Here is a 25901-nt window from a genome sequence, read left to right as displayed (position 1 = left end):
GCTAATTAAATTCTGAAGCTGGTGCACCACAAAATAAATGTTTGTTGCATGTCACTTCTCTAATTTAACCATTGCATGCTTAGGGACAATGTTATGATTTGCAGTTAATCAAGCAATGCAGGGATGTGCAAGTGAGTAGTCTGCTCTTTTGTGATTTATGAGCAGATTCATGGACTCTGAACTCCCTTGTTGAAGTGCCTGACATGTTAGTCAGACTGTCACATTTACCAGGTTAGCGTAGCCAACATTTGGACCTGAGCTGATTTAAGTGTTTGTTCATAGATAGCTTCACAAGCATATAAAAACCTATTATAGGGTGTATATACTGCACCACTTGACATTCAGCAGTTCAATATACAGCAGGTTTTTTTAAACCAGAAGACTTGAACAGAATTGGGAAAATTTAGTTTTACATAAATGATGTCATCACACGTTGAAACGTGACTTTAACTTGGCTGTTGTGTCTAAAAGGCTGAACAGTTGCCTCATTGTTGAGTCACAATTCTCTTAATTACATCCTGGAGATCTATTATTTTACTTTATGTTCCTTCTGTGATGTGGGAGAGCTTATCGTCCCCTTCCTCGTTAATATCTCCTCAGTGTGTGTACTGAGCTCCAGAGCTGCACAGGAGCCAAGGCTAATTTACACATTTTCACTGACATAATGTTCAAGGGTGTATCCACCCTACCATCTACACTACAGATTGTGTGTTGTGCTGTGTGTGTGTGTGTGTGTGTGTATACAGGGAATTACGAGGCCGTAGATGGAGATTATTCTTCCCAGAAAAAACAAACGTATCCATTGCTTCAGCAAATGCCAGAAGGCATATATATTTATGTTCATGTGACAAAACCCTACGGTGTTCAGGGGAGTTAATAATCCTACTGGTGTGTGTAAAGGAGGAAGTGTTTTGATAATTCTGTGGAGTTACCAAAATTGTATAAGGTTGACGTGTTTTGATGGATGAACCAAGCATCCGATTTAGGTAATATTGGTTATTCTACCTTCAGTAACACTGAGAGAAACTGATATTTTTACCTGGAAAAAAATAGTGTGTAATGTTTTCATCGTAACAGATGATAACTGTCAAATCCACTCCTCCATATCAAAAAATACAATGTTGGGTCTTCCCTTTTAGAATAACACATAAAAGGCCCTCTTTGTATTCACACATCATATAAAATTGTTTAATATTGTGGAGCTACACAAATACCAAAAGGTTGAGGTGTTTTGATGGATGAACCAAATCTCTGACTCCATATTAATCCATTAAAACACCTACAAACCCATTCTTTTTTATAAATAACCTCCAAAAATCTAATAGATTGGTTATTATTCTAAAAAGTTTATTTATTCTTTTTATATCATTTTTTTTGTTTTTCTCTGTTAGAAATATAAATTCAGGTATTTGGCCTTCATGCAGAATGACCTGCATTGTCCTTTGGTTTATTTTATTTTATTTTTTTTCAATCAAACAAAAATGACATGGAAGTTTCGTCATTAAAGGGAGAAGCATGCAAACATTTCTTCATGTAGACACCCTTTCAATTATTTCTGAGTTGATTATAGTTAATGTATGAATTGGCCATAACAAAATATTTTCAAGGGGAAATTATAATTTAGCCAGCAACGTAACAACAGATTAGATTATTGTTCTCCATACTGTATCAGTGGATTTTTTTTTTTTTTTTTGAGGTTACCAGAGTTGCATCACATTTCAACTGTGAAGAAGAAACCCAAATGAAAGGGAGGAAGGTACAGAAGCATCAGGTCAAGTTTGTATGACACTGACAAAGTCCTAACTGCAGCCGGGACAAAAACAGGACTGATTGAAATATAGCTCCCTCTTTAGGCCACATTATGAATATGGCCTTTATATCTTTTAATAAAGTGTTTAATGTCTTTCATGATCTTCCCACATTGAGCAACATTTTGATTCAGTCGGGGCCCTACATAAAGACATTGTAGGCTGTGTCCAAGGCCTTTCTGTTGTTGGCATCCAGAGGGAGCAATCCTTTTTACAGTTCTAAGTCGAAGGCAGGTGAGTTACTTCTTTGGCTGTGTTTTGCACATGACTGTGTTCTTGCATATTATAGAGCACCCTATAAAAAACTTTAAGTGCAGACCTACTCTTCTGCACAGGAAGTAAATCATAATTTCTTCCAAGTGTTCTGACCCATAAATGAACATCTTGGTAATTCACAGCCAGGAAAACACTCTTGTTTTTCTCAGTTTAATACTGCACTAGGTGATGAGATGAAATACAGGACTTCACCATCCTGTGTAAGGTGTTGGAGAGATTACGGGAAAAAACAGAGGTACACGTGTACAATATATCCATACATGCAACAGACACATGCACACACACACACACACACGCACACACACACACACACACACACACACACACACACACACACACACACACTTCTCTGACTTTGCAACCACACAGTCTTCCTGGGCTGGCACTTTCAACAGGAAACTGACAGCATTATGTGACACCATGGAATGTTCTAGGGAGCAGCACTGACCTACACTCGACAACAATACCTCTTTTTGTCCTGCCTTTCCCTCAAAATCTCAGCTCCCCTCTGAAATGCAGGTGTGGTGCTCTATATTATATACATTGCTTTTTTCAATCGGTTTCATTAAAAAAGTGAAATCAGTTTTCTTTAAAACAAATAAGAGCACTGAAGGAGATGACTGTTCTCTCTATCCAGGGATTCACAATAATGGAATTTGTACACGTCAGTGTTCAATTAATTTTAGAGATGATCTTTTGCTGCAAAAATAGTGGATTGTGACTGCTGTGTAGTTCACAATCATCCCAAGCAGAAGTCTGTTGCTGCATTGGATTTTTTAGTAAAGACATTTAGATTATGGGTCCAATGAAGTGTTATACTCTGCCACTTTGCATGGGGCTTGAAGACTAAACTCTTTGTTTGTTTTGCTGTTTTAAAAGAAGAAGAAGAACCAATGACCAAAACAAATGTGCAGGTTTTCCCAGGAGTGAGGTGCTAAAGTAAGATTATAGGAACACTGTGATGGAACATAATTTTGAAAGGCAAGGCAAGGCAAATTTATTTGTATTGCACCATTCATACACAAGGCAATTCATAGTGCTTTACAGAGGGAAAGAGAGAATTGAAAGTTAAAAACAGTTTAAAATCGAACAAGCGAATTAAAATATTCAAAAGTAATTTAAAATCAATAAAATAATTTAAAATCAATTTGTCGAAAATGTCTTAATTGGACATTTTTGACACATGGAAATGTCTAAAAAATAGTGCACCAGATCTCATCCCTCTGCGTGTGGAAATCCGTGTGTCCTTGTGTTCCATATACCTCGATGCCTCTCTAAGAGTCTAAAGCGCATAATTTTTCTGCATATCATAATTAAGTTAGTGATGAATGCATCGATCAAGTCTTACCTCTCCTCGTCAAATACAGATCTCACATTGCTTTAACCACTTCTACGGCAATAAAGGGGACATAACTTGGTTTTGAAAATTTAGTCTGTTAGTGAAAATTGGGCCAAAGACAATAGTTTCTTTTATTAATTCAGTTTTTGAATGTTAATTGAGCTGTATTTTCCTGTTTGTCCTGATATGGGGGATTTGGGGCTTGTCAGGGCTTCATGGGGGTTTCAGCCACACAGCAGGAAGAAGATAAAAAGGGGAGCTTTGGAACAAGACAAAATCACAGCGCATTAAAAACAAATCTACTGGGGGATCCACCAGGAGCTTAAGTGAGCCAAGACGATTAAAGGGTCAGTGGTCATATAGTCTGCAGGTTGAATGTACCTGATGCCACTCACCTTGGTCCACACAAGGCATTGCCAAAAACCTGTCTTTCAAATTCAACATGTACAGGAGACAGAGTGAAGGGTAGTGCAAGGTTACACTGGATAATAAAAAAGACATTTCAATAGATGTCCAGGATTTGCTCCCTCTGTGTTGTGTTTTAAAATGTTCTAGATTTCTTAGTTTTTCTACCAACTTCTTTGGCGGTCCTGAGCTTAAATGCATTTCAGTGCATAGCTACACTCTGACACACACAGAAAAAAATGACACAATTACAAAAAAAGGAAGCAAGGCAAGACACAAGTACACAATTTCAATTTTAGATTTCATTTAAGGTGATGGTGGCAAAATACCTCCATACAACTGAAGTTGTTCTGGTTTGAAAAAAAAATTCTTTGGCAGTGAAACCACCGACCACATCACATTTACTGGTACCCATGAGTAATCCTGGCTGATGTAGACATAGACTGTAGTAAATAATATATCAACGTGTCACAATGTTATAAATATTTAACATTTTTCACACTATGATTTATACTTGTGTTATCATGAACAATGTATGATATTGTACAGTAATGATACTACACATCCCCTAATTCTATTATTATAATACGGGCTGGTTCTTTTGCACTTTCCATCATGGCAGTTTATGTGAATTAACAGATCTAATATGTTGAATTCTTTAGTATTTAGAGGAATTTTAAATGTGCAAATGTCGCTGCAGTCTTCAAAAAACAAAACAACGTATCATCATGAAGTAATTTTGAACTCTCTGTACCGATTCATGTTGTAAAGAGCAGCATCCAATGGGAACGTCCAACATTCGATTTACTGCACTAATTATTGAACTCTTTCAGTGAATTTTTTTCTTGTGCTGACCCGTAACCAGTCCAGCCAAAAAATGTAAAAATTGGATAAAATATGACAGAGGTGAAGCAGGAATATCCCAACAGCCCAGTTGAGGTTTTGACTCAAATTGGAGCTCTCATGTATCTCTGGACCCCCATTTTAACTTCCTCACATCTGCGAGGGAGGCTTGCCTTCCAGTTAAAACCCTCTGAGTTATTTTACTGTGAGCAGGTGATGCATCAAGCGAACTGAAAATGAATGAGTACCCCATGATGTTCTAAGTGCACAAACCCACAAGACAGAAAAACTTAGAAGAGTAGATTTTTTTTAAATTTAAAGCTGTGCTTCGCCAGAGGGTTCTATGATACTGAATTACTTTTAGTATGGAGAACTAATGTAATGAAACACAGAGGATGGACTGCAGTGACTCAACATTTCGTTGCAGCCATATGAGCCTCTCTCTTTCCTTTGTCTGGTGTCAGTAGTGGTGACTCGGAGTGGCTCCCCAGCCAAAGACCTGCTTTATCAAGCAGCCAATTTAACAAGACAGCTCCTTTCATGCCTGTTGGCTCCTCCACTGGTAATGGATTTCCTCAATGAGTGTCTCTCTTTCTCTAGGTTTCACACTTTTCTCTCTGTACTGCTTGGCCCTTCTCCAGATCAGATCTTTTTACCACTGACTTTGATTTTTTAAGGTAAGTGATCAGTCGCTCCAAGCCTTACCAGCTTTTCCTGAAATCTGGCCACCTTTTGGCTCCCCACTCCTAATATTGCACACACTAATGTGAAGTGAGGAAGCTCGCCTAAATAGCCTGTCACTCCACCCTTGCCCCCCCCCCCACCTGTGCCCAATCTTCCTCTGAGTTTCTGCCGACACCTACTTTGGTTAATAAGTTCCCCTGCAGGGACAGATTTCCAGTGTGTATGGGGAGATGGATAACGTGAACTAGATTAATTGGTGAAAGTTTGGTTACATCTATGAAGACAGACACTTGGCATTGAGTGTGATAATTTTATTGAATGGCATTGGCACCTAGGCGCCAGCATGGCTCGGAGGTCTAGCAACCGATGGGTCGCTGGTTCGATCCTCACTTCCCCCAGTGACCGTGTCAAAGTATCCTCGGCAAGACACTGAGCCCCTAATTGCTCCTGATTGCCCTGTGATGGACTGGCGACCTGTCCAGGGTGAACCCCGCCTCTCGCCCGAAGGCTGCTGGGATAGGCTCCAACACCCCTGCGACCCTTAACAGGAATAAGTGGAAGAAAATGGATGGATGGATGGATGGATGGAATGCCATCCATCCATCCACCCATTTTCCATACCACTTATCTGTTAAGGGTTGCGGGGGGTCGGGGGGGGGTGGCATTGTCGCCACAAAACAGTGGTTTGTCAACAGATGTCTATCATGCTTATTACCAGCCTCTTCTAACATTAAACATATTTTTTTACACCAAACACTTTTATCAAACAGGCTTCATCATGTGGAGATACTCAAAGATTTGGGAAAAGATTGCATAAGCTAGAAGCTAGACCCAAGACCTTTGCCTCAAAACTAGCTTTGACACTAGGTAACTATTTTCACTCGAAGATGCCTCTGCAATCTTCTGATTTAATTATTTCTTTGATACAGCCAGTGACTCCAGTACCTGAGGCAGCAAACCACAGCATATGCTTCCACCATGTTTTACCTAAGGTATGGCCTTCTTTTACTAATGGGGTTCATTTCGTCACCTCTAAACAATCTGATGCAATCCCAAGAAGTCTGTGTTTGTTTCATCTTTCCGTAACAGTCTCCCAGAAAGACATGGGTTATCTGCAAAAGTTTTTTGTTTTTGTTTTTGTTTTTGTTTTCGCTTTTCTTTCTATAACTGTGTCCTCCTTTGCCTTCTCCCATGAAGCCCTACACTGTTTAGAGGGTGGGGTCTGGTACACATTTGAGACTGCTCCAGTTCAGCCTGAAGCTCTTCAAATGTCTTGTAGGTGTTTGTTTTTTTCCCACCATTCACACCGATTTGCCCTTTTATATTGTGAAGCCAGTCATCAGTTGGATCAGTTCATATAAACATTGAAGGACAACTCCTTATTTGTTGAAGTTTGCCCTTATTTGAGGTACTAGTTTAATTTGATCAAACATGTACCAACAGTTTCCCTGCATACATTTCATGCCTGCAGGGTTTTCAAACATTTCTAGTCATGACTGTATTTAAATCCCTACATGCATCTGGGGCGTCCAGTGAGCCCCCTGAACAAATGTAATCTCTGCCAGTGCTGATACCAATCATGTAATGTATGCCTCTGTGTGGTTCAGAGACATGTGTTGGAGCCAGTTTCCAAAGGTACTTCCAATGGAGCACCTCTTTGTAATTCATATTAAACATAAGTATAATATGCATAAAAATCTGCTGTGCAGGTGAGATTTGCATTCTCACTTTCTGGACCTTCACTCACAATCGTACCTGCCTGCATCTGAGCCTTAGGATGGGAGAGTCACAAGAAACCAGATGGAATGGTTCCAGGGAGCCTAAATTATATTTCAAACCACGGACCATTACATCCTTAACTGTAGGGGCCACATTGAGAATACGGGCTCTGGAAAAAGTGCATTACAATTTGGTGGACTAGTTGAAAGCTTTTAAACCCAGAGTCCTAATGTGAAACAGACGGCCGAGTTTGATTTTACTGCAGTGATTCCAGAAGCGGAACATGTGTCTCAACAAAGTGCCAAATTTCTGACAGTTTAGATATTCAACACTCCAACACTGTTTATCCCCTGAATTAACAACATAAATGGACTGCAATAATTCATTCAAGTCTTTTTTTTCCACAGCAGATAAAACTTTAAAAAGTGAGTCCAAAGATTTTCTCAGACAAGAGCTTTTACATCTTTTCGATGCAAAACCGCAGTGGCGCTAACTGTCAAATCCTCATATTAAAACATTACTTAACTGCAAAACCAATAAACTGATAAATTCATTCTTTTCCATATTAACTAGACATCCCCTCTTTCTCTTTTCATACATAATACACATTATAATTGACAATGCCGACAGCATAAATCAATATTATATAATTTATGACAAGGTTCAATATTAAGATACTCAGCAGTCTCCATCCAATTGTCGCAGCTCGCCTCATTTCTTTTTCCTTGTCTTTTTTTTCTTCTTCTCAATTGTCATTTTTGTGATGTATTACTTTCAGGTCCCAGTAAACACCTGATAACAGAATTCAGAAGTGTTTGTGAAATCACATTACTTCAGTTATAACAATAAAACATCTACATTGTGAAATGCTATCTTTGCACAGTGCAGTTTTAAAGAGAAAGTAGTTTTGTAAACAGATGATCCTGTGTGTTAATGATCAGCAGAGTCTAATGGTTAGAATCATTGTGGGATTTCTTTCCTCTGGGAGTAATATTCGCATGGACACACAATGAGTTGTGTTTTTCAGTGCACATTCACTGGAGCTACGACTGCATAAGGCATGAGGGCATCCGGACGTTCCTGTGATCTCTTTCAGTGCTTGAGATTTGCAGGCCAGTATCAAGGCGGTGGTGCAATAATGAGATATTAGAATTACAGAAGATATTTAAAAGGCAGGGCTAATCAAAAGGCTTTGACACCTCTGGGTGGAGGATAATTGAGCTAGCTGGTTGTATTATGGCTCTGTGGGAACGGGAGACAAAGCCACACTAATCACGCCATTATAATTGATACCAAGACTATGCCTTGTTTCACTGGCTATGCCACGGGCATTGCTCAAACCATAACAATAGTATTATTCAGGACTCCTCTTGAGTCATGCAGTTACACTGCCTTCATGCATGTTGAATATGTTAACTAATTAGATGAGAATAATACAGATCATGGATTAAATTGGGAGACTTAAACTTTAACTATCCATTTGGGGAGCCATTGGGTGTTCTCAGTTGGCTTTTTGTATGGTAATTATGCTTCCTCACTTTTTCTCTGACTCAAATATATGAATCCATTTACAACCTATATTTTCAATTAACATCAGCCCTGTATATACAAAATAGTATCACGTTCAGACGTAACATACTGTTGATTTTAGTGATACATATACTTCATTCATAGAGGGATGATAATACAAAAATAGGGAATGAAGGAAAATAAGGTTTTGATGAGTGCTCACCCCTACATTAAAACACACAGACACACACACACACACACACACACACACACACACACACACACTTACATCATATGTCACAGTGCCATTTGGTAGTCTGTTCCAATAGCACTGAATATGCACTGATTCTCAGTACCTGATAAACAGTCTCAATTCAAAGAAATCATAGCATTCAAAAAAAAAAACTCCAGCTGCATACAGTCAGTGTCAGATCTTAGAGAGCCGGTCTTCCTTTGCCCTTCTTCACCAGTGTTGTAAGAGCAGCTTGCAGACTTTGCATTTTGCTGCAGGTCTGCATTCATCTTCCAACCCGTAGAATCGCCACACGGCTGACATAGTTGTATCGTTTACAAATGTGGAGACGTGCGGCCGGCGGAAACCTTCGACCTCAACACGTCACGTCCGTTCGGAGCATGGCAGTGATGACGAGTAGTGGGCAGAAATTTGCCTTTTATTTATACACTGCGGGCTATAAATGTTTTTGATTGATATTTTTCAAGATTGGATTGGGGATTGTGAACGCAGATCAGCGGATCACCGATCTAATAAAATATGCTAAATCGGCATGCCGATATGATCCAAATGATCGGGTGGGGACATCCCTAGTTTTAAGCGCTGACCTTTCAAATGCACAAGTCTAAGAACGCCGATTGTAAATATTTACCTCCTTGCATGTTGTTTAGAGGACTAATGAGCATTCTATATTAGTTGTACAGTGCAGCTGTACACCTATGTTTTTTCCAGATAAAATAAAGGATTAGAGTAAATATTCACTGGAAATTGTGCTGTTATGGAGATAATTTGAAACATCTCATTGTATTAAAAGCTTACAAAAGAGGGTAGCAATCATTTCTATTTGACGGGTGATGTACAAAACTTGATCATGCCAAGTTCAATGTGCGAATACACGGATATGTGCCAGTGCAACCGTCATCAGTGTGAACATCTCCTTTGATGCCACATTGAGCAGAAATCTCTTAAACAAAATGTTTGAAGTGTCTGCCTGTGTAATGATTTCTAATTCTCTTGAACTAATGCAAAATTTGCTGGTAATATTTTTTTGAAATAAAAATAAATTGTGCCCGCAGGGTCAGGCTAAGATTCAAAAGAAGATCACCCAAGAGCAGCAAATGATTTAATAAGCCACCAGCTCCACGAGGGCATGGAGAGGAGCATTATGGAGAATTTCAAAGTATGTCCAATTAACATCAGTTTAATACTATGTCAATCTTGTCAGTGGGAGCATAAATGAGGTAGGATTGCAAAATAAAGATCAGCATATCTTACATATATGGTTAATACATATAGGTTAATGTCTAAACCCAACCTCTACACAAATGCAGTAAAATCCCTGTTTTAACTTTCCTCAGGCAGACAAAATATGTGAATCTCATCTCAGATCCCATTTTTTTTTTTTTTAGTTTTGTTAAATTCATTAAAAATAGAAAACAACTTCTAAGGTTTTCCCATCACCATTATTCCTGAAGGATTGAGTAAATGAATATTTAATGTCACTTGCATCTATATGATTGCATAGTAATTATTAGAACCCAGATGCTTGACAAGCTTGATGTAATATGACTTGTAATATGTTAAATTTTCAGGGGAGACAATGTTTAAACCCTCTGACACCATGTTTTAATCTAATGTTGGTTTTTCATCACCACCACCGTATCCACAGAGACAAATTCCCAAACAGAAGGGACCAAATCTGGAAGAATCAAAAGTAAAATTGCATTGAGCAACACAAGCAACTGGCAGTGGAGAATAGACTGGTTTCTTAAGTATTGTGGGCGGTTCGCTCCCTCTGTCCTCTTCTGGTGTCCACAAACGCCTCTGGAACAGCTACTGGAATTGAGCTCAATCTGCGTACCGCAGATTTTTGTATTTTTAAAATATGCATGTTTATATATAATATGTTAATGCATGTACACAAAATGTATCCAAATGTAAGATGAAAGTTTTAAGAGTGGTTATCGAGAGTGTCTTCCAGTCACTGACCTTTGGTCCAGAGACACGCAGGCAGCAAAGCGATACTGGATTGGGATCTTGTATCCACTTCTGGTCCAGATACTGTCATTTATAGTGTCAGTTACATGTTTTATAACATACTTGAGCATTTTAAGTAATTCATCCATGAAATCATAATTCAAATCACATTGAGAGGAAACAAGCTTCATTTAGAGCTCAACTGATGATGAACAACAGAGACTGTGTTGAAGCCAATAGTTGTGTAATAATGATGTCCGACTACTTCGAGTCATAGGCCCATTACTCAGTCAGTTATGTATTACAGTAGTCATTAATGATTATCTTTTTCTGAAGAAATGGCTGCTGAGGAAAATATGCTACAGAAAATGTCAGTTAACTTGTTTGTTAAACCATAATGGCATTAATTTTTATTTTTGTTAACTTTGTTTGCCAAGCTATAGTTGTTATGACTGAGGTAATGCTTTAATTTCAATGTTCCACGATACATTTCCTTTGTCATTTGACAGTCGGTAGCCCTTAATCAGTTAATGATTCAATACGCAAGAACCTGAAGTTAACTGATTAATGTAAGTATTTGATAACACATCTTATAGTTTAATTTATGGATGGGTTACACTTAATTCAGGTCCTGCTTTTTACTGTAAAAGCTATGTGTAGATATTTAGTACATAGTTGATAATGCTCTATACCAGACCTGGAAGGAGATAAAAGACAGGAAGAATTCTTTCCGTACATGCTCCATGTCTACCCTTTGTAAATTGATTTGGCATCAGAACACTGGCAGTAAGAGCTTAAATCACCCCCACCCAGCCGCCCATGTGCACAGCCATTATTCAAAGCAAATACAGATTTATTAAAATAATACAGATGAATGATTTACTGTTTCACTTTTGAATTGTATAGTGGTATACATTATTATGATGACACATTTGTTTGTTTCTCTTTACCCTTGTGCCATCACATATTTACTGCTTCAAATTCCCTCGACACCCTTTCCTCAGAGTGCCCATTTGATTACAGCTAAAGGGCCCCTGTCCATTTACATAAATATATCTATTCACCAATAGGGAGGTGGCAACAAAGTGGCTGCATCCGTAAGGTAGTAGACTGCTATACCCAAAAGAAAAGTCAACATCCCCATGCTGGTGTTGCTTCTGCATCCTTGCCTTCATGTTAAATTCATGGTCGAGCAATGTGCATTGGCCTGCGCACACTGATATTGTGTATTTGCACTTGCTCTCTGTGGGTATGCAACATACTCTCCGGAACCTTGTAGTGATTTAACAGGAGGGCTCATTTAAAAGCCACACATCCAGGAATCCCCAAGACAGTGCTAGACAGGTCGTGTATTTATTTAAGGTGAATACAACAATTACCCAAGATGCACGAGCTCACACACACACACACACACACACACACACACACACACACACACACACACACACACACAAACAATAAATAATCCCTCAAGTCAGTAGATGTAACAGTATGTATCACGGTTGCCAGATATTTGGGTGTTTCCTTTTATCAACTATGAACAAATAATTAAGTTTATTTGTTTATATCTCTTTCCAATACCTACATGGAGTACTGTTCAATTTACTGGACAGTTTAATGGAAATCTGTTGTTGTACTGTGTTTATCTTTCAGCAAGGAACAGTGTTTTACACAGATATCAATGCAGGAAACGGTCATCCTGATTACAGATTATTTGTGTGTGTTACACTCTCGTCCAAATACCATCCCTCTTTTTGGCTGGAAAAAGTCCAAATAGTGTTAATTTAAACAAACTCTGATTCATAATTTTGAACATTTTTATTGAATTAAATGTATTTGAAACGAAACTCAATATATTCAAACAGCATGTGTAAATGTCCACTTAGTAGTTTGGTTGTTTTCGGTTTTCAAACATTTCCCAGGGCTCGATCATGTCATCTCTGCAGGACACACACACACACACACACACACACACACACACACACACACACACACACACACACAGGCCCTGAAGTCATTGCTGCTTCAGCTCTGTTTTTCATCACTAATATCTGCATTAGCATGATGCCTCTGGAATTTACAGCAGCTGTGCACATTGTTTCCAGTATTTTCATTTCATTGCTACACGGTGTGCTGCATGAGACATTCTTTGGCATCTTATGATTTCTCTTCACACGTGTTAAAATTATCAAAACTACCATAATAATACTATCAATACACACTTTACTTTGTGAAAAAATGCCTTCATTTGTTATCAGTGCACTTGGAGATTCCAAGAAGAAATTCTGATTAAACAGCTCCAGCATTACCACACTACACAAATCATATTCATTGAATAATACAAAATTAAAGATGAGCTACAGTTCAAAACCTCTGAAAACATGATGATGAATTTTCTTTTTTTTGTACTTCTGTCTGATAATTCATCAGATTAGACTGGCAAGTATTGGGCCCATGAAAAAAAATCAGCATGAATTAATAATTAATGAGGCATTCTCAACATATACATATTCATAAAGGTGTGTAATTCACATATGCATGAGCGAGCTGAGTGATAGCTTTGAGAGAATAACACATATTCCCACAATCCGTTATTTTGTTAAATTCCTTAAAAAATGGAGGGAGCAGAGACACTTAAAAAACATAACACATTTATTCTTCCCCACAGAAATGCAGTCAAATGCTTTGGGAGACAAATGCACTGACGAGATGCAATGATGTGAAACAGTATGCAAAATTACATTTTTTTGAAATATTGCCCCTTGAGGATTTTCAAAAGTTCATTTAGCAACCCAGTGTTCCTAACAACTGTGCTGAGAAAATCAGTTAAATGTATTTTCCGTATCATCACAGTGGAGCAAGAAAACACACTCTACCCATTATAACCCATAGTGTTTTTCTATATGCAGACGTCGCTCATTGCATTTAGTCACAATAGTTACAGTATAGTGCCTGAGTGCGTGGCTAACATACAGTTAGTAGTTGCTTTAAATTTATATGTTTATTTAAAAACCTTCTAATACTTTCAATTAAACGATAGTCCTCACCATTTAGAATTCAGAATAATTACGCTTCTTCGAATTGTTGATATCAAGAATTGTTGATGTTGAAGTCAACCAGTGGCAGTGCTATGATGTCAGCCTTCTGGAGATAAAACATTTAAATGAAACAGGTCCAAAACTGTTTGGCTGCAGTCGAGGCCTGTCCGTCTGTATTTCTTAAGTCCTCTCACAAGAGCTTTGTGAAAGCCGTCCCATATATGGGTCAAAAAAAGCACAAATAACATTCACATGGTTTCTAGGCTTTCCTCACAGCTATGCACCAAAGAATGACAAGTTCAACAAAACCATGTCGGGTTTTTCACCCTGTGCCATTGTCTTTCCACTTTAACTCCAAGCTGGGCCTTTTCAGGCGGGCCAGGGTTGTGTCAGGCCTATTCGGACGCAGCCCAGCTTGAGCAGCAGGCTTGGCCTTTTCAAAATACCATGCAGAGTCTGATTCACTTCTTCATTCCATTACATGAAATGACTCTTGCATGCATTGTGTAAAATATCTAATGGGAAAGAACGTTTAGTAACAAGTAATAATGACCCATGTGTCAGGGCGGACACATTAATTTCTAAGTAAAACCTTGTGGTGCTCCAGGGTATTGTTCAAGCCAAGAATGAACAGACGGAAAGTAACAGACCACAAATTTTGACTTGATTAAAAAAAAAAGCAAAAGACAGCGTCCACCTTTGAGTAATCTGGAACCTATCACCTATCATTGCAGAAAAAGTCCAAATGTAACAGATATGGATTAATGTAGAAGTAATTTAAACCTGTATTGTTTCTAAAGTCAATCCTGAGTTGAGTCTGTGGGCATAGAAAAGATGTCTTACTGTATGTAACAGTGGTTGGTAATACATAAGGTGGCCTTTGGGGCAACACTGGCTCCTCCAGCAATGACATCTGGCCAGCCAGATTATTATGATAATCAGCTTTTAAATGTATTTGTTTTATTTTGTTGACTATCTGCAAAAACATGACAATTTTAAACTGAATTGAGAGCTTTTGTTCTCAAAGGTTCTGAGGGAAGTTCAAAAGATCCGGTTGCTTGCTCACAATCTTCTGAAATATCCCAGATAACATCTCTGGATGAAATCCATTCATTGGTGTGTCTATGCAGTGGCTAGCACAGAGTGGGACCTTTTTCAATAAGGCAGTGAAACCATCCATTGATTTGTCAGTATTAGTTATTTAGAACCTTGGGCTCAGTGATTGGAATGTTGGACCCCATTGGATGTTCTTAGGGAAGCACTGAGCGCTTTCTGTTGGGATGTTAGGGGTCATACTAGGACCTTGCTGTGCTAGCTTGCTGATAATGCTTGAATCTGTTGCATTCATGCCTCTTTGTGATTAAAAAAAGAAAAAGAAAAAATACTACATTATACGTTAGGAGAGGGTTGCAGATGCCAAGGAATACAAGTCTGACTTAAAGTCTGTCAATTATTTTTGGAATATGTTAACCTCCCGTTCATGACAATGAAGCCACCATTTTTTTCTGAATTAAAATGATATAAATTTATTATTCACAATATGGAAAGGCCAAATACAAGTGTTTAGAGCATTTCATGACATTACATTCTCAGCATCAGGCTCACATGCATGTGTTATAAGGTAGTTTGTCAGGAATTTAAGTCCTATTCAATAGGACAACTCTCTTTTAGTCCCACTTGCTACTCCCGACCAAATCATGTGAACAGTGGTGACGTCGGCATGCTCAGGCCCAGAGCATTGAGAGCATCGACATGATGGACCTGCGTCTTGTGGGCAATGTGTTATTTAGTGCTGGGATTTGATTTTCCTGACAGCACATGCAGAGAACATCGTAGCCATTCAATACATTTAAAGCAGTGAGTATCCAAGAAGCCAAGAGATGGAGGATGAGTGAGGTATGACAGTGAAGGTAGAAGATTCAGTTCCATGTTGATGCAGTTTATAGGAAAGGAATGAAGATGAAGTCTTTAAAATCTTCATTAGGGATGAAAAAAAAAAGAAAAACAAAAACATTTATTGCAGGTGCTGGACCAGACGACAAGAGAACAACTTAAAAACAAGACAAGCCCTGGATTGATGCCCTGGGCGTAATACGTCACTAATGAACCCAACAGTAAATTGCACGCATGGGAGCGATGCAGCAGAAAAATGGATCCCACCCTCACTGTATTTCTGCATCATTGCCAAATTCAAATTGATTGTTCCATCTAAGTTCCATTATCCAAGAATCAAATTCCATCCATAACTTTTTCAGTTTTTGGGCCAACAAACAGGCGGACCAATGACAGCGACCATATCGCCTCCTTGGCAGAGGTCAAAGGGCAGTTTTTAACTTTGTTGAACAGATCTGTCAAAATATTGGATGCATTCTTCATCAGTTCCTTTTAAAGCCCTCCATTGCTGTACCTATATCCGCTTTAAACACACTGTTAGAATAAGTCATTGACACAGAATTTGTAAAAAAAAAAAAAAGAAAAGAGAAATGACAATATTCATAGTGCAAGAAAGGCTTAATTTATCTATAAATAGAACAAAGGAAAGGTGAAAAACCACTCAAGATGAAGTAACGCTCACAACAAGGATGACATTTCAGGATTCTCAAGTTTGAGTTTAACCTTGCAGGACTTTTGGAAGGCACTTCTGAGCATCAGGCACAGGGTTTTGGCAGCTGCACAGGGAGCCTGGTGGGTCAGCCCTTCTCAGGGAGCTGCTACTCCACACTAATCTATTTTAAACCATCTGTGAAATTAGCAAGATTTCCTAAGTCCTTCACCTCCAAGGATTAAAACATCGCTAAGGGTCTGCGCTGTTCTTACACACGCTTCTTGTGTACATGTTGAGGACTCTTGTGATCAATCAGCTTATTTTCTCTCACCTTTACCTAAAGTTACATGAATATAAAGAGTATGAAACACGAGTGAGAGGTGTATCTGTAATCCTGAAAACTAATATCGCTAAAATTGTATTTTACCACATTCTACCTGATGGCAGAAAACCCCTTACATAGGCAGTGTTACGCATACCTCCATCAAGTAATATTAGACAGAGTGTCAGCTGTTTTAACGGCTATACCTAGGCGCTGCAATACCTCTGCCAATGCCAGTACAATGAAGTCATGAGTCAACTGTAATGAGAAAATCAGACAAATTGCAGCTGTTCTTGGGGAAATGGAGCTGTCTGACAGATTCACTGGGTGTAGCATTGAGCAGATCCAAATTAGTAAAATATTGTTCCAGGCGCCCTAACTGCTCGCCTTCCCCTCGGTGTTTAGTCATCAGAGTTGTGAAATAGCAGTCCTGCCGCTACACGACAGGATTGCTGTATTAATTATTATCTGCTGTTCAAACATACACATCTTAGTACAACAGTTGACAGTTCATCCAAACAGACCACTTACCACCAGTAGCATTACTCCCCATAGCTCACTTGGCCCCCAGTTATTTCACCCGACCTCCTATTGAGTTCATGCAGAAATCTATGCGCAATTCAAAGCAAAGTAGGACTGAAAGATTAAAAATGTGTCCCAAACTCCAAATTAAAATATCATCTGCTCAGCAGTGCTTAATATTGAGCACTCACTTACACAATAAGTCCTACACACAAAGCACATAGCCTTTTTTTCATGCTGGCTCAGAAAATTACCATAAGATTTATTGTCCTGAAGAATATGCTTACTTTTCCATCTACTGCTGGAGGGAGCTTCCAGACATCTATTACAGCCATTTCAGTGAAACGGTCGCTTTAGTTTGCTCTGGGGAAAGCAGCAGTAGAGTGCTGATGGACAAAGAACAATGCATAAAACTGTTTCCCCAAAAGACTGTCGTTCCACAGACTATTTGTTTTTCTATTTATTGACTTCCCACTGCACATAAGTACAGTTAACACACAGCCAGAAAACTCTGTACATTGTGTATTGACTTGTAATGACAAAGAGATGAAATTTATATGAAATGTTTTACCCCTTACATCAAGAAAGACATTATTTCAAATGCATGCAGAGAACTCATAATAATTTTGATGTTAATGAGCAAGAAATGGCAGGGATCCAGAGAAGAATGATGGACATAGTCTGGGCTTACAACTCTCAGGATGACCTCTGGCACACACACACACACACACACACACACACACACACACACACACACACACACACATAGACAGACACAGTCTATCAAGGACATGTGCACAGTCATCAGCTGTTGGGTAACCAGACCTTTTAGGTTGCACTGCCCAACAGTGTTGTATCTGAGTGCAGTGACATTCATAGCGATCTGTTTCTGAGGTAGAAATTAAATTGTATCAACTATTTAATACTCTGTCATCTCTTTCTTTTATTTGTCTTTATTGTAGTTTGAATGTCAAATGTATCCAGCTGTGATGTAATTTTTATGTTAGTGCTTGATTACATTATGAACACAGAAGGCATAGTACGCACCACTGGAAGACGGATCAGAACTAGTTTTGATAGGAAGTAGCATCCTGGACTTACTGATGCACTGGTTGACTGAATGATTTATTGCCTATTACTGTAAGAGAAAGAATATAACTGAGTTTGCTCATATATGTGGCAGGGTTTAAAAAAACAAAATAGTTCACTTTTAGGAGGCAATGTGCTATGTAAAACGAAGTCTTTGCAAAAAATGTGTTGAATATTTCCATTTTGTGATCAGCTGTATAATTCGAAGATGAAAAGGGAGCGAGAAAACACTTAAAATTATCATTCTGCACCTGTCTGTCTCTGCTGGCTAGGGTGTACTTCTTTTTGTTCTTCTTCGAAGAAAGTTTCAAGCTCCCCATTGTCTCTCTCTCTCTCTCTCTCTCTCTCTCTCTCTCTCTCTCTCTCACTCTCACTCACGCACATGCACACACCCACACGCGCACACATACACACACACGCGCACTCTCTCTCTCTCTCTCTCTCTCTCTCTCTCTCTCTGTGCCACCTGCCAGCTCACTTTGTTTTCTTGGTGCCAGCAGTACAGCTACTGCCAGCCAGTCAAGCTGTTATTCAGCCAGGTATGCAGCTAGCTTACATAGACTGTACAGATGGACGGAGCACGTAGGTCTGAAAAGTGAAGTTAATGCGAAATTATCTTAATTGTGCATTCTCTCTGATGGCCAGTTGGAGGCGACGTCAGTGATTGATAAAATCAAATCAAATTGTATCTGTCTATGAGAAAAAAATCCTATCATGTCACTTGTTTTATTACATCAGAAAACACAAATTACAAACAATTTTCTAACCATCTTCAGCCTCATACACATGTTTTAATCCTGTAGTAGCGGATGATTTTTATTGTGAGAGAACTACAATACAACAGGGTGAGCTTCAGGGCGTGGCTGCAGAATGAAGGATATCCAGCTGTCCATGTTTTATATACAGTCTATGGTTCAGACTGATGAGCACTTGGTAAGCAGCCCCTAGTTTATTTCATGAAATCCATTGCATTGGTAGTTAAAACATAGAGGGCACACTGAACAAAAACTGACCTCAGTTTATAAATCATCTGGACAGTGGTGAATAATCAAACAATGCCATTATTTTGTTAAACTCCTCTTAACTCTCTCTTGGAGGATGCACGCTTTTTATATATTTTGCCTTCAACTTTTTTTTAATGAAGAAAATTAATTTAACCTAAATATTAACTTTTATCTCAGATTACAATGTCAAATATTTAGATCATTATAATCTAACAGTTAAAATATTTGAGAAAATTCCTAGAATAAAGAAACTGTATAAATGTACAATAATGGCAAATTTAAGCTTACAGGGAAGTTGCAGCATCCCTTTGTTTCTCAATATGTTATATTTTCAGATCAATGAGAAATGTTATTTTTTGTGCAGCTCTGGAGGTTTCCTCTACTGAAGTGAAACCCAGGAGCGGGTATATCGAGGGACATACATTGTGTCTTTATTGTGCGTTGCATCTCGACACAAGCACATTAAATCATGTTACAAATTGCTAAATGGACATAAATGACTTGAGGATTTTTGGACTTCACCTGCCAGGTTGTCATATACACTTATTCACACCACTCTGATGTCAAACTGCCAGCTAAAAAACCAAAGACAGTGATGCCTTTGCTGAAGGAAAGAATTACTCCGCTCGTAAAACAAAATGTCTCTTTAATTTGTAAGTGTCAACAGCAGTACAAAAGATGGAGTGATGTGAGAAGCTTTCTGTAACACAATTGAGGTAAATGATCTTCAACAGGCAGGAATTCAACCCCCTGTTATTGTTACAATGGACCGAGACATACAGATAATGGTATTACATTATAATATGCCTGAATTGATCTTCTGGGGATAATTTGATCCTACACAGTATACACATCTCAATGATGCCTAAATGCACCCAAATGTGTCATTTACTGGTTTGTTTTTACTTGTTATAGTAATACTACCAAAGCCAAGGAAGTTGCGCTCCACACACACCACTGTAAAATTATTCACCTTAAGTTTACCTCACGTCAATACTGCACATGGAAACCAAAGACTTGCTGGTGTACACTTTGAAGCCAAGCAAAATGAAACAAAAATAGTAAAGAAATTAAACATTTTCTTTTCTTTTTAGCAATAACACCCCATAGCAAATAATTGATCTTTTTGTAATGTATAAAGAATGTGAACACAAATGTGATGGCAACAATTTTTTTTTTAAGTTGAATTAAAAACTTTACATTGGACTGTACAAGATATTATGATAAACTATTTACATATTCAGACATAAACTTTTTTTTTTTTAAAGCAGCGACAGACACTATGTATTTCATTTTCTCTAATAACACCCAAACAATACTTGCTGCTGGCCTAGGTACCTGCCAGGAAAAAAAAAAAAAAATTCTACTCAGAAAATAGAATCAGACTGCCAGCAAGTTCAAAAAAACAGCTCCAGTGATAGAGGAGCCACACACAGTGTTGCTTGAGAGACAACTCTAAAAAGCAAAGTACCAAAGACAACTGTAAATGTTGCCCCGAATGACAAATTTTACATTTCTGAACAGCAGCTAGCATGTCAGTCCAGCATGTCAGTGAATTGTGCTGATTAAATTAACACAGAGAACATTCCCACCATATACATCACGAAGTTCAGACAGAAAAAAAGAAAAAAAGAACTCAAATTACAGTAAGTAATATCGAAACAGCATACAAGCTTTTTGTCTTCCGATGTCCATTCAAACCATTTGCTTGTCTAACAGGTGGATTACAGAAAAACAATTGTGAGGGCTACATTTGCAGATGGCTGGATAGTCATGAACATTAAAAATCAGCAAAACACAAAAAAAAAAATGGCAAGGATTGTGTGGACTAAGAGTAATGCACAATGTTTGTACGTTTTTCCACATGAAAACAAATAAATATATGCACATTCCCACCTTTTAAAGAATCTAAAAACATCATGTGTGTTTTTTAACGACCGTTCTTAATAACACGGGTTTTAGTCTGATCATGTGAATGCAAGCCAAATGCATGCACCTTTTAGGATGAAGAAATGGATGCTGTAGTCGACTGCAAAACACAAGAAATACAGCATTCGATTGTAAGACGATTGGAAACAAATTAGTGAATAATTCCTTTACATCAAGTGCTTGTTGTTTTAAATGAGTACCTTACATTTGATAACAGGTCTAATAGCTTTTATTTTGATTATTTCTTTGAAGATTCTAGGGAAGATTCTCAAAACATAAATGAAGTTCTTCTCTTGTTCTCAGGTCCAATACTGCCTTCTTCCAATAAGCAGAAAAAAAATTGATTGACTTGTCAGGATGTAAAAATATACAAAAATAAAACAAAGAAAAATAAAACAGCCAAACACATAACTTATATTTCACTATATACTCAAAACAAAACAAAAAATATATTTCCTATGTTATATTTACAATAAAATCTAAATGAGATGGTGAGTTCACTGAAAGAAGTCTTTTTTTTTCTCCAATTCATCAAACATTTTTTTTTACTTCCATATTTCTGATTGTCCATTGGATATCTTACTGATTTTAGAGCCAACACTGGCTAGTAATAAATACAATATGTTGATAGTTTCAAATACAATATGCAATGCTGCAGTCTGGTGTTTCATGGCTGACTAAGCCTGCTGTTGAATGTTCTGCTCCCTTTCTTGTGCCGAGTCGCTCTCTCTCTCTCTCGCTCTCTTTCACTCTCTCTCTCACTCTCTCTATCTCTGTCTCTCTCTCCTTCTCTCTCTCCTAGGCAGCCCTGAAGCTTAAACAAAGTGTTCATTCATCACATGTGTCTTTGCATAAATAAAAAAAAAAAAAAAAAAAACGTACAAAAAAATACTAAAATCTGGCAACTGTGAGAGCAAACCCACTTGAGTCCAACTGGGGAATTTTGTTAATTCATGGTGTTTTTCCTCAAACAGATTCACATTAATCAGAATGGATAAAAATACAATTTATATCCAGTGCTTATAACACTTATGAAACATTGTCTCCACGAGTTCATTTTTTTTGTCTTTTTTTTTTTGTCTTTTTTGCTGTATAAGCACAGTCAAGTTTCAGTTCAGTGAAGAGTCCTTTTTACCTACTAGCCCACTAAATCTGTGTGGCATGGTCATGAAAATATTTACAGTCACATACAAATCAATCCAACCACCGGCAAACAGGAGCAAAACAAGTTAACTTGTAGGGAAATCCACTTGGGTTTCTTAGTAGGAGAGTGTCCGTAAAATGTTTTGTACCTCAAAATGAGAACGTTGTAGAAAAGATGTGATGGAAAATGAACAAAAAAACAAAAACAGAAAAACAAGAATTGATTTAATTGTTTCTACAAGTAGAAACAACACTAGCCAGCAATGAAGAAGTATTGGCAATAAAAGTAAAGAAGTTACGAGCGCTATTGAGATATAAAGAACCATTTGTACCAATTAGCTTTAGGAGAAAATGCAGTGACCAGCAGTGGGACTCTTGACCAGTTAAAGCCAGTGGCCAACCATTCAGATCCTCAAAATGCTCTGTGCTCTTTCTGAAATGGACAGATTCAAGGGCAAGGGAGGGGAATAGCTGGACTCATGCATTAATAATGCTGTATTTCAGATGATACCCAGTCGTCAGTCATTTTAATAATCCCCCACAGCTTGATGTACTTGTTCCATCTGCTCGCCAGTGCCTGGTGATTGGGCCAGGGTGGGAGCCCTGTTGAGGCCTTACTTCCAGCACTTTGATGGAGAGCACAATGAAAGACACACACCCCATTTTTATTGTTTCTCATCCCTCCCTGGTGCTCTCTCTTTCTCTGAGCCAGATGGCGCCCCCTGGGTGCTGAGGTTGCCACGGGCAGGGGTCAGAGGAGGGCATGGCAGGGAAGGGAGCCACTTAAACCTTCTGCCCTGTAAAGAGGATCTGAGTCTCAAAATCAAGGCCTTGACTGTTAGAGGAGCTTTATCTTTCTGCAGGTCAACACGTCATCTCTTCTAGCTGAAATTGTGCGACCTCTTTTTAAATACAAGAAATAAGTGCATTCCAAAAGATACAGTTATTAGAAAGAATAAAATAAGGCTCAAAGGTGAAAGAATGACAATTGAGTTAAGGGTGTTTTTAAGTGTTGTTTCAGTGTCTGCGATTAAAATTGTCGCACGTGAATGTGACAGCCTATTATAAGAAACCAACATGATTTTAGTGTTCTTTCTGTGAAGAAGTATTTCCACAAACTGCTGCTCCCTTTAAGACCACTGCAGTAATCAACTCATTGCATCAACCCCATGACTGTGCTCTGCATTAAGACTTCTTAGTGTCAGTTTAAGATTAACAATGTCTAAAAAGAATTAAGATGGGAAAAAAAATAAAGTTTTAAGACCTAAGACTTTAAACTTGCCATCAAAATGGGGCTAAAGCATTTAGCAGAATGTTCTGTAGCTACACATTGTACAACATCAATTTGAGATAGTAATGCCACCAAAGCTGCCTTTTGCTGCTGTTCCAATCCTGCAGATTGGCGGCCTTTGGCCCTTTAGCATCCTGGCCTGATTACAGTCACTCAGATTAAGAACTTGGTTAGTCAGACTGGGTTGTAGAACTGGGAATGAGTGAAGGGTGCCACAGAACTGGGAAGTCAAGTATGGACTGGGATAAGAAAATGAAAGGACTGGCCAGTTTCATTGATGATCACTGCATTGGGCTCCCCAGGGAAGAGCTAGCATGACAAGCTGTCAGCCTAAAATGTCACATCACCTTCTGAAGAGCCTGTTGCCTCGAAGTTCCTGAGTTTTATTTTTTTTATTTTGTTCTGGTAAATTAGAGAAACAGTGGATAATGAATCTGCATTAAGAGATCAAGAGATTGTCTAAGACTCACAAAGCCTCTCTCAAAAGACTTATAAGAATTTAGAAGCGACTTGAAATGTTTGGCACTTCTGCACTCAATTATGCAGCTTGTGTAATAAAAATAACAACAAAACACTAATAATAATAATAATAATAATAATAATAATAATAATAATATAATACTATTATTTTGTTTTGCCTCTGCAATAACTTGGAATCACTCCATGTGAATTTTGAGATTTTTTTTTGTACTGGTAATATCATACTCAAGATTAAAAACATTCACAAGCTGTTGGCTGGCACACTATACCTGAGTGAGAATATTATTCCCATCTTGAACAGTTCTGGTATATATCAAAATCATCTAATTGAAAATAAAAACAAGGTAAAATAACTGTAAGAATTATAAATTCATATCAAATACTCCATTTCAAGTTCTGTCTTTGTTCTAGGCAATAACCGTATTGTTTAAATGTCCATGATCACAATGACAAAATAAACAATGAGATTTAAAAAAAAAAAAAAAAAGAAAGAAAAAAAGAAACCAATAACATAATTACCACAACCAAACTGCTTCACACACTTGAAGAAACACTTAAGACCAAATAGCTTTTGATTCGGATGAAGCCACATCTGCATGCTGGCTCATAAATGATGTATTATTGTTTCTTTTTTTTCCTCCTTTTGAACACTTCTGAACTTTTGTGGTGTAGTTTTGACAGCAAACTCGTAAGAGCAGAACCCCCCACCCACCCCAAAGGTGTCCTCCTGCACGACTACTGTGTCTCCATTTTGCCGCTTCAATTAAAGGGGCCTCAGTTGGCGCTGACTGGCTCTTGTGTGTCATTTTCACTGCTATAGTCTGATTTGGGCTCATCCTCAAAATCCTCATACATGTCCATCTCATCCTCGCCATTCACCGCCTCATTGTTGTTTGCTATGGTGTTGGGCTCCAGCTTCATGTTGTAGGTGCTCTGGATGACAGGAATGGAAGGCTCAGGACTCACTGACGCACTCGAGCACTCTGATGTCATCTGAGGTGAGGGTGTGGTTGTTGCCATGGTGATTGCCCCAGGATAGACCATACTGGCGCTGGTGGTTATGGGGATTTGTGGAGGCTGCCTAGATGTAGGAGAAAGAAATAGTATGCATCGCATGTCTTTTTAAGGAATTAGAATTCATACCTGCCAAAGTATCAGAACAAACAGAAGGAATGTAGTGAATGCTTCTGCACGTATAATTGGTTTCATGACTGCTGTGACATGATCGCGGTTGTCTTGGCCCTTAGTTGCACAAAAGAAGAAATTTGAACACAACACTTGGAAAATTGAGATGAGCCTTTTTCCCATTTTCTAAACATTTTATAGACTACAAGATTAATTGATTCATGATGAAAATAATCGCTGTCATTAATAGTTATTTGCAGCTCAAGCCTGGAGTCATGACACTCCCTATCAGTTTCCATTGTGCTCCACCTGGGAGAGGCTGCTGAGTCAAATGCTGCACCTACTTGTGAAGTACACACTCTGGTGGCTTGATCATCGATGGTTTCAAAATATTGAAATCACATCACTGATTTTCAGAATTGTGACATGTAAATGTACACACTTAAACAGCTTTCTTTAACACAGCAACTCAGTGAAAATGATTTAGGAAACCAAAGTCTCTCCTCCTGACAGCTCCTGTTTTGAGGTGTTCAGAATGCTACTGGGTTTATTGGTGACATTAAACCGATACATAGTTTGTGCTGTTCTCCGCTGTTCCACTGGATGATTGATAATCTAGCC

The 25901-nt window shown here is 38.3% G+C and overlaps 1 protein-coding gene and 1 long non-coding RNA gene across 8 annotated transcripts in view; one reads left to right on the top strand and one right to left on the bottom strand.

The window, feature by feature from the left end:
- Positions 1-25901, top strand: part of LOC147269314 (uncharacterized) — a 328107-nt gene that overhangs the window by 82514 nt on the left and 219692 nt on the right. The window lies entirely within an intron of this gene.
- Positions 19941-25901, bottom strand: part of sox6 (SRY-box transcription factor 6) — a 138281-nt gene continuing 132320 nt past the window's right edge. For all 6 annotated transcript variants that reach the window (XM_086182659.1, XM_086182651.1, XM_086182683.1 and 3 more), the window contains one exon: positions 19941-25236. In XM_086182659.1, the coding sequence (XP_086038785.1) occupies positions 24930-25236 (307 nt within the window). In that variant the 3' untranslated portion in view covers positions 19941-24929. The remainder of the gene's footprint in view (positions 25237-25901) is intronic.

Source organism: Aulostomus chinensis, chromosome 2, assembly GCF_037954235.1.
Source record: "Aulostomus chinensis isolate RoL2024-O1b breed Wild chromosome 2, RoL_Achi_v1.0, whole genome shotgun sequence".
In the NCBI taxonomy this organism is placed as follows: domain Eukaryota; kingdom Metazoa; phylum Chordata; class Actinopteri; order Syngnathiformes; family Aulostomidae; genus Aulostomus; species Aulostomus chinensis.
Note: the sequence above shows the minus strand (reverse complement) of the source record. Positions and strands in the feature narration are given on the sequence as shown.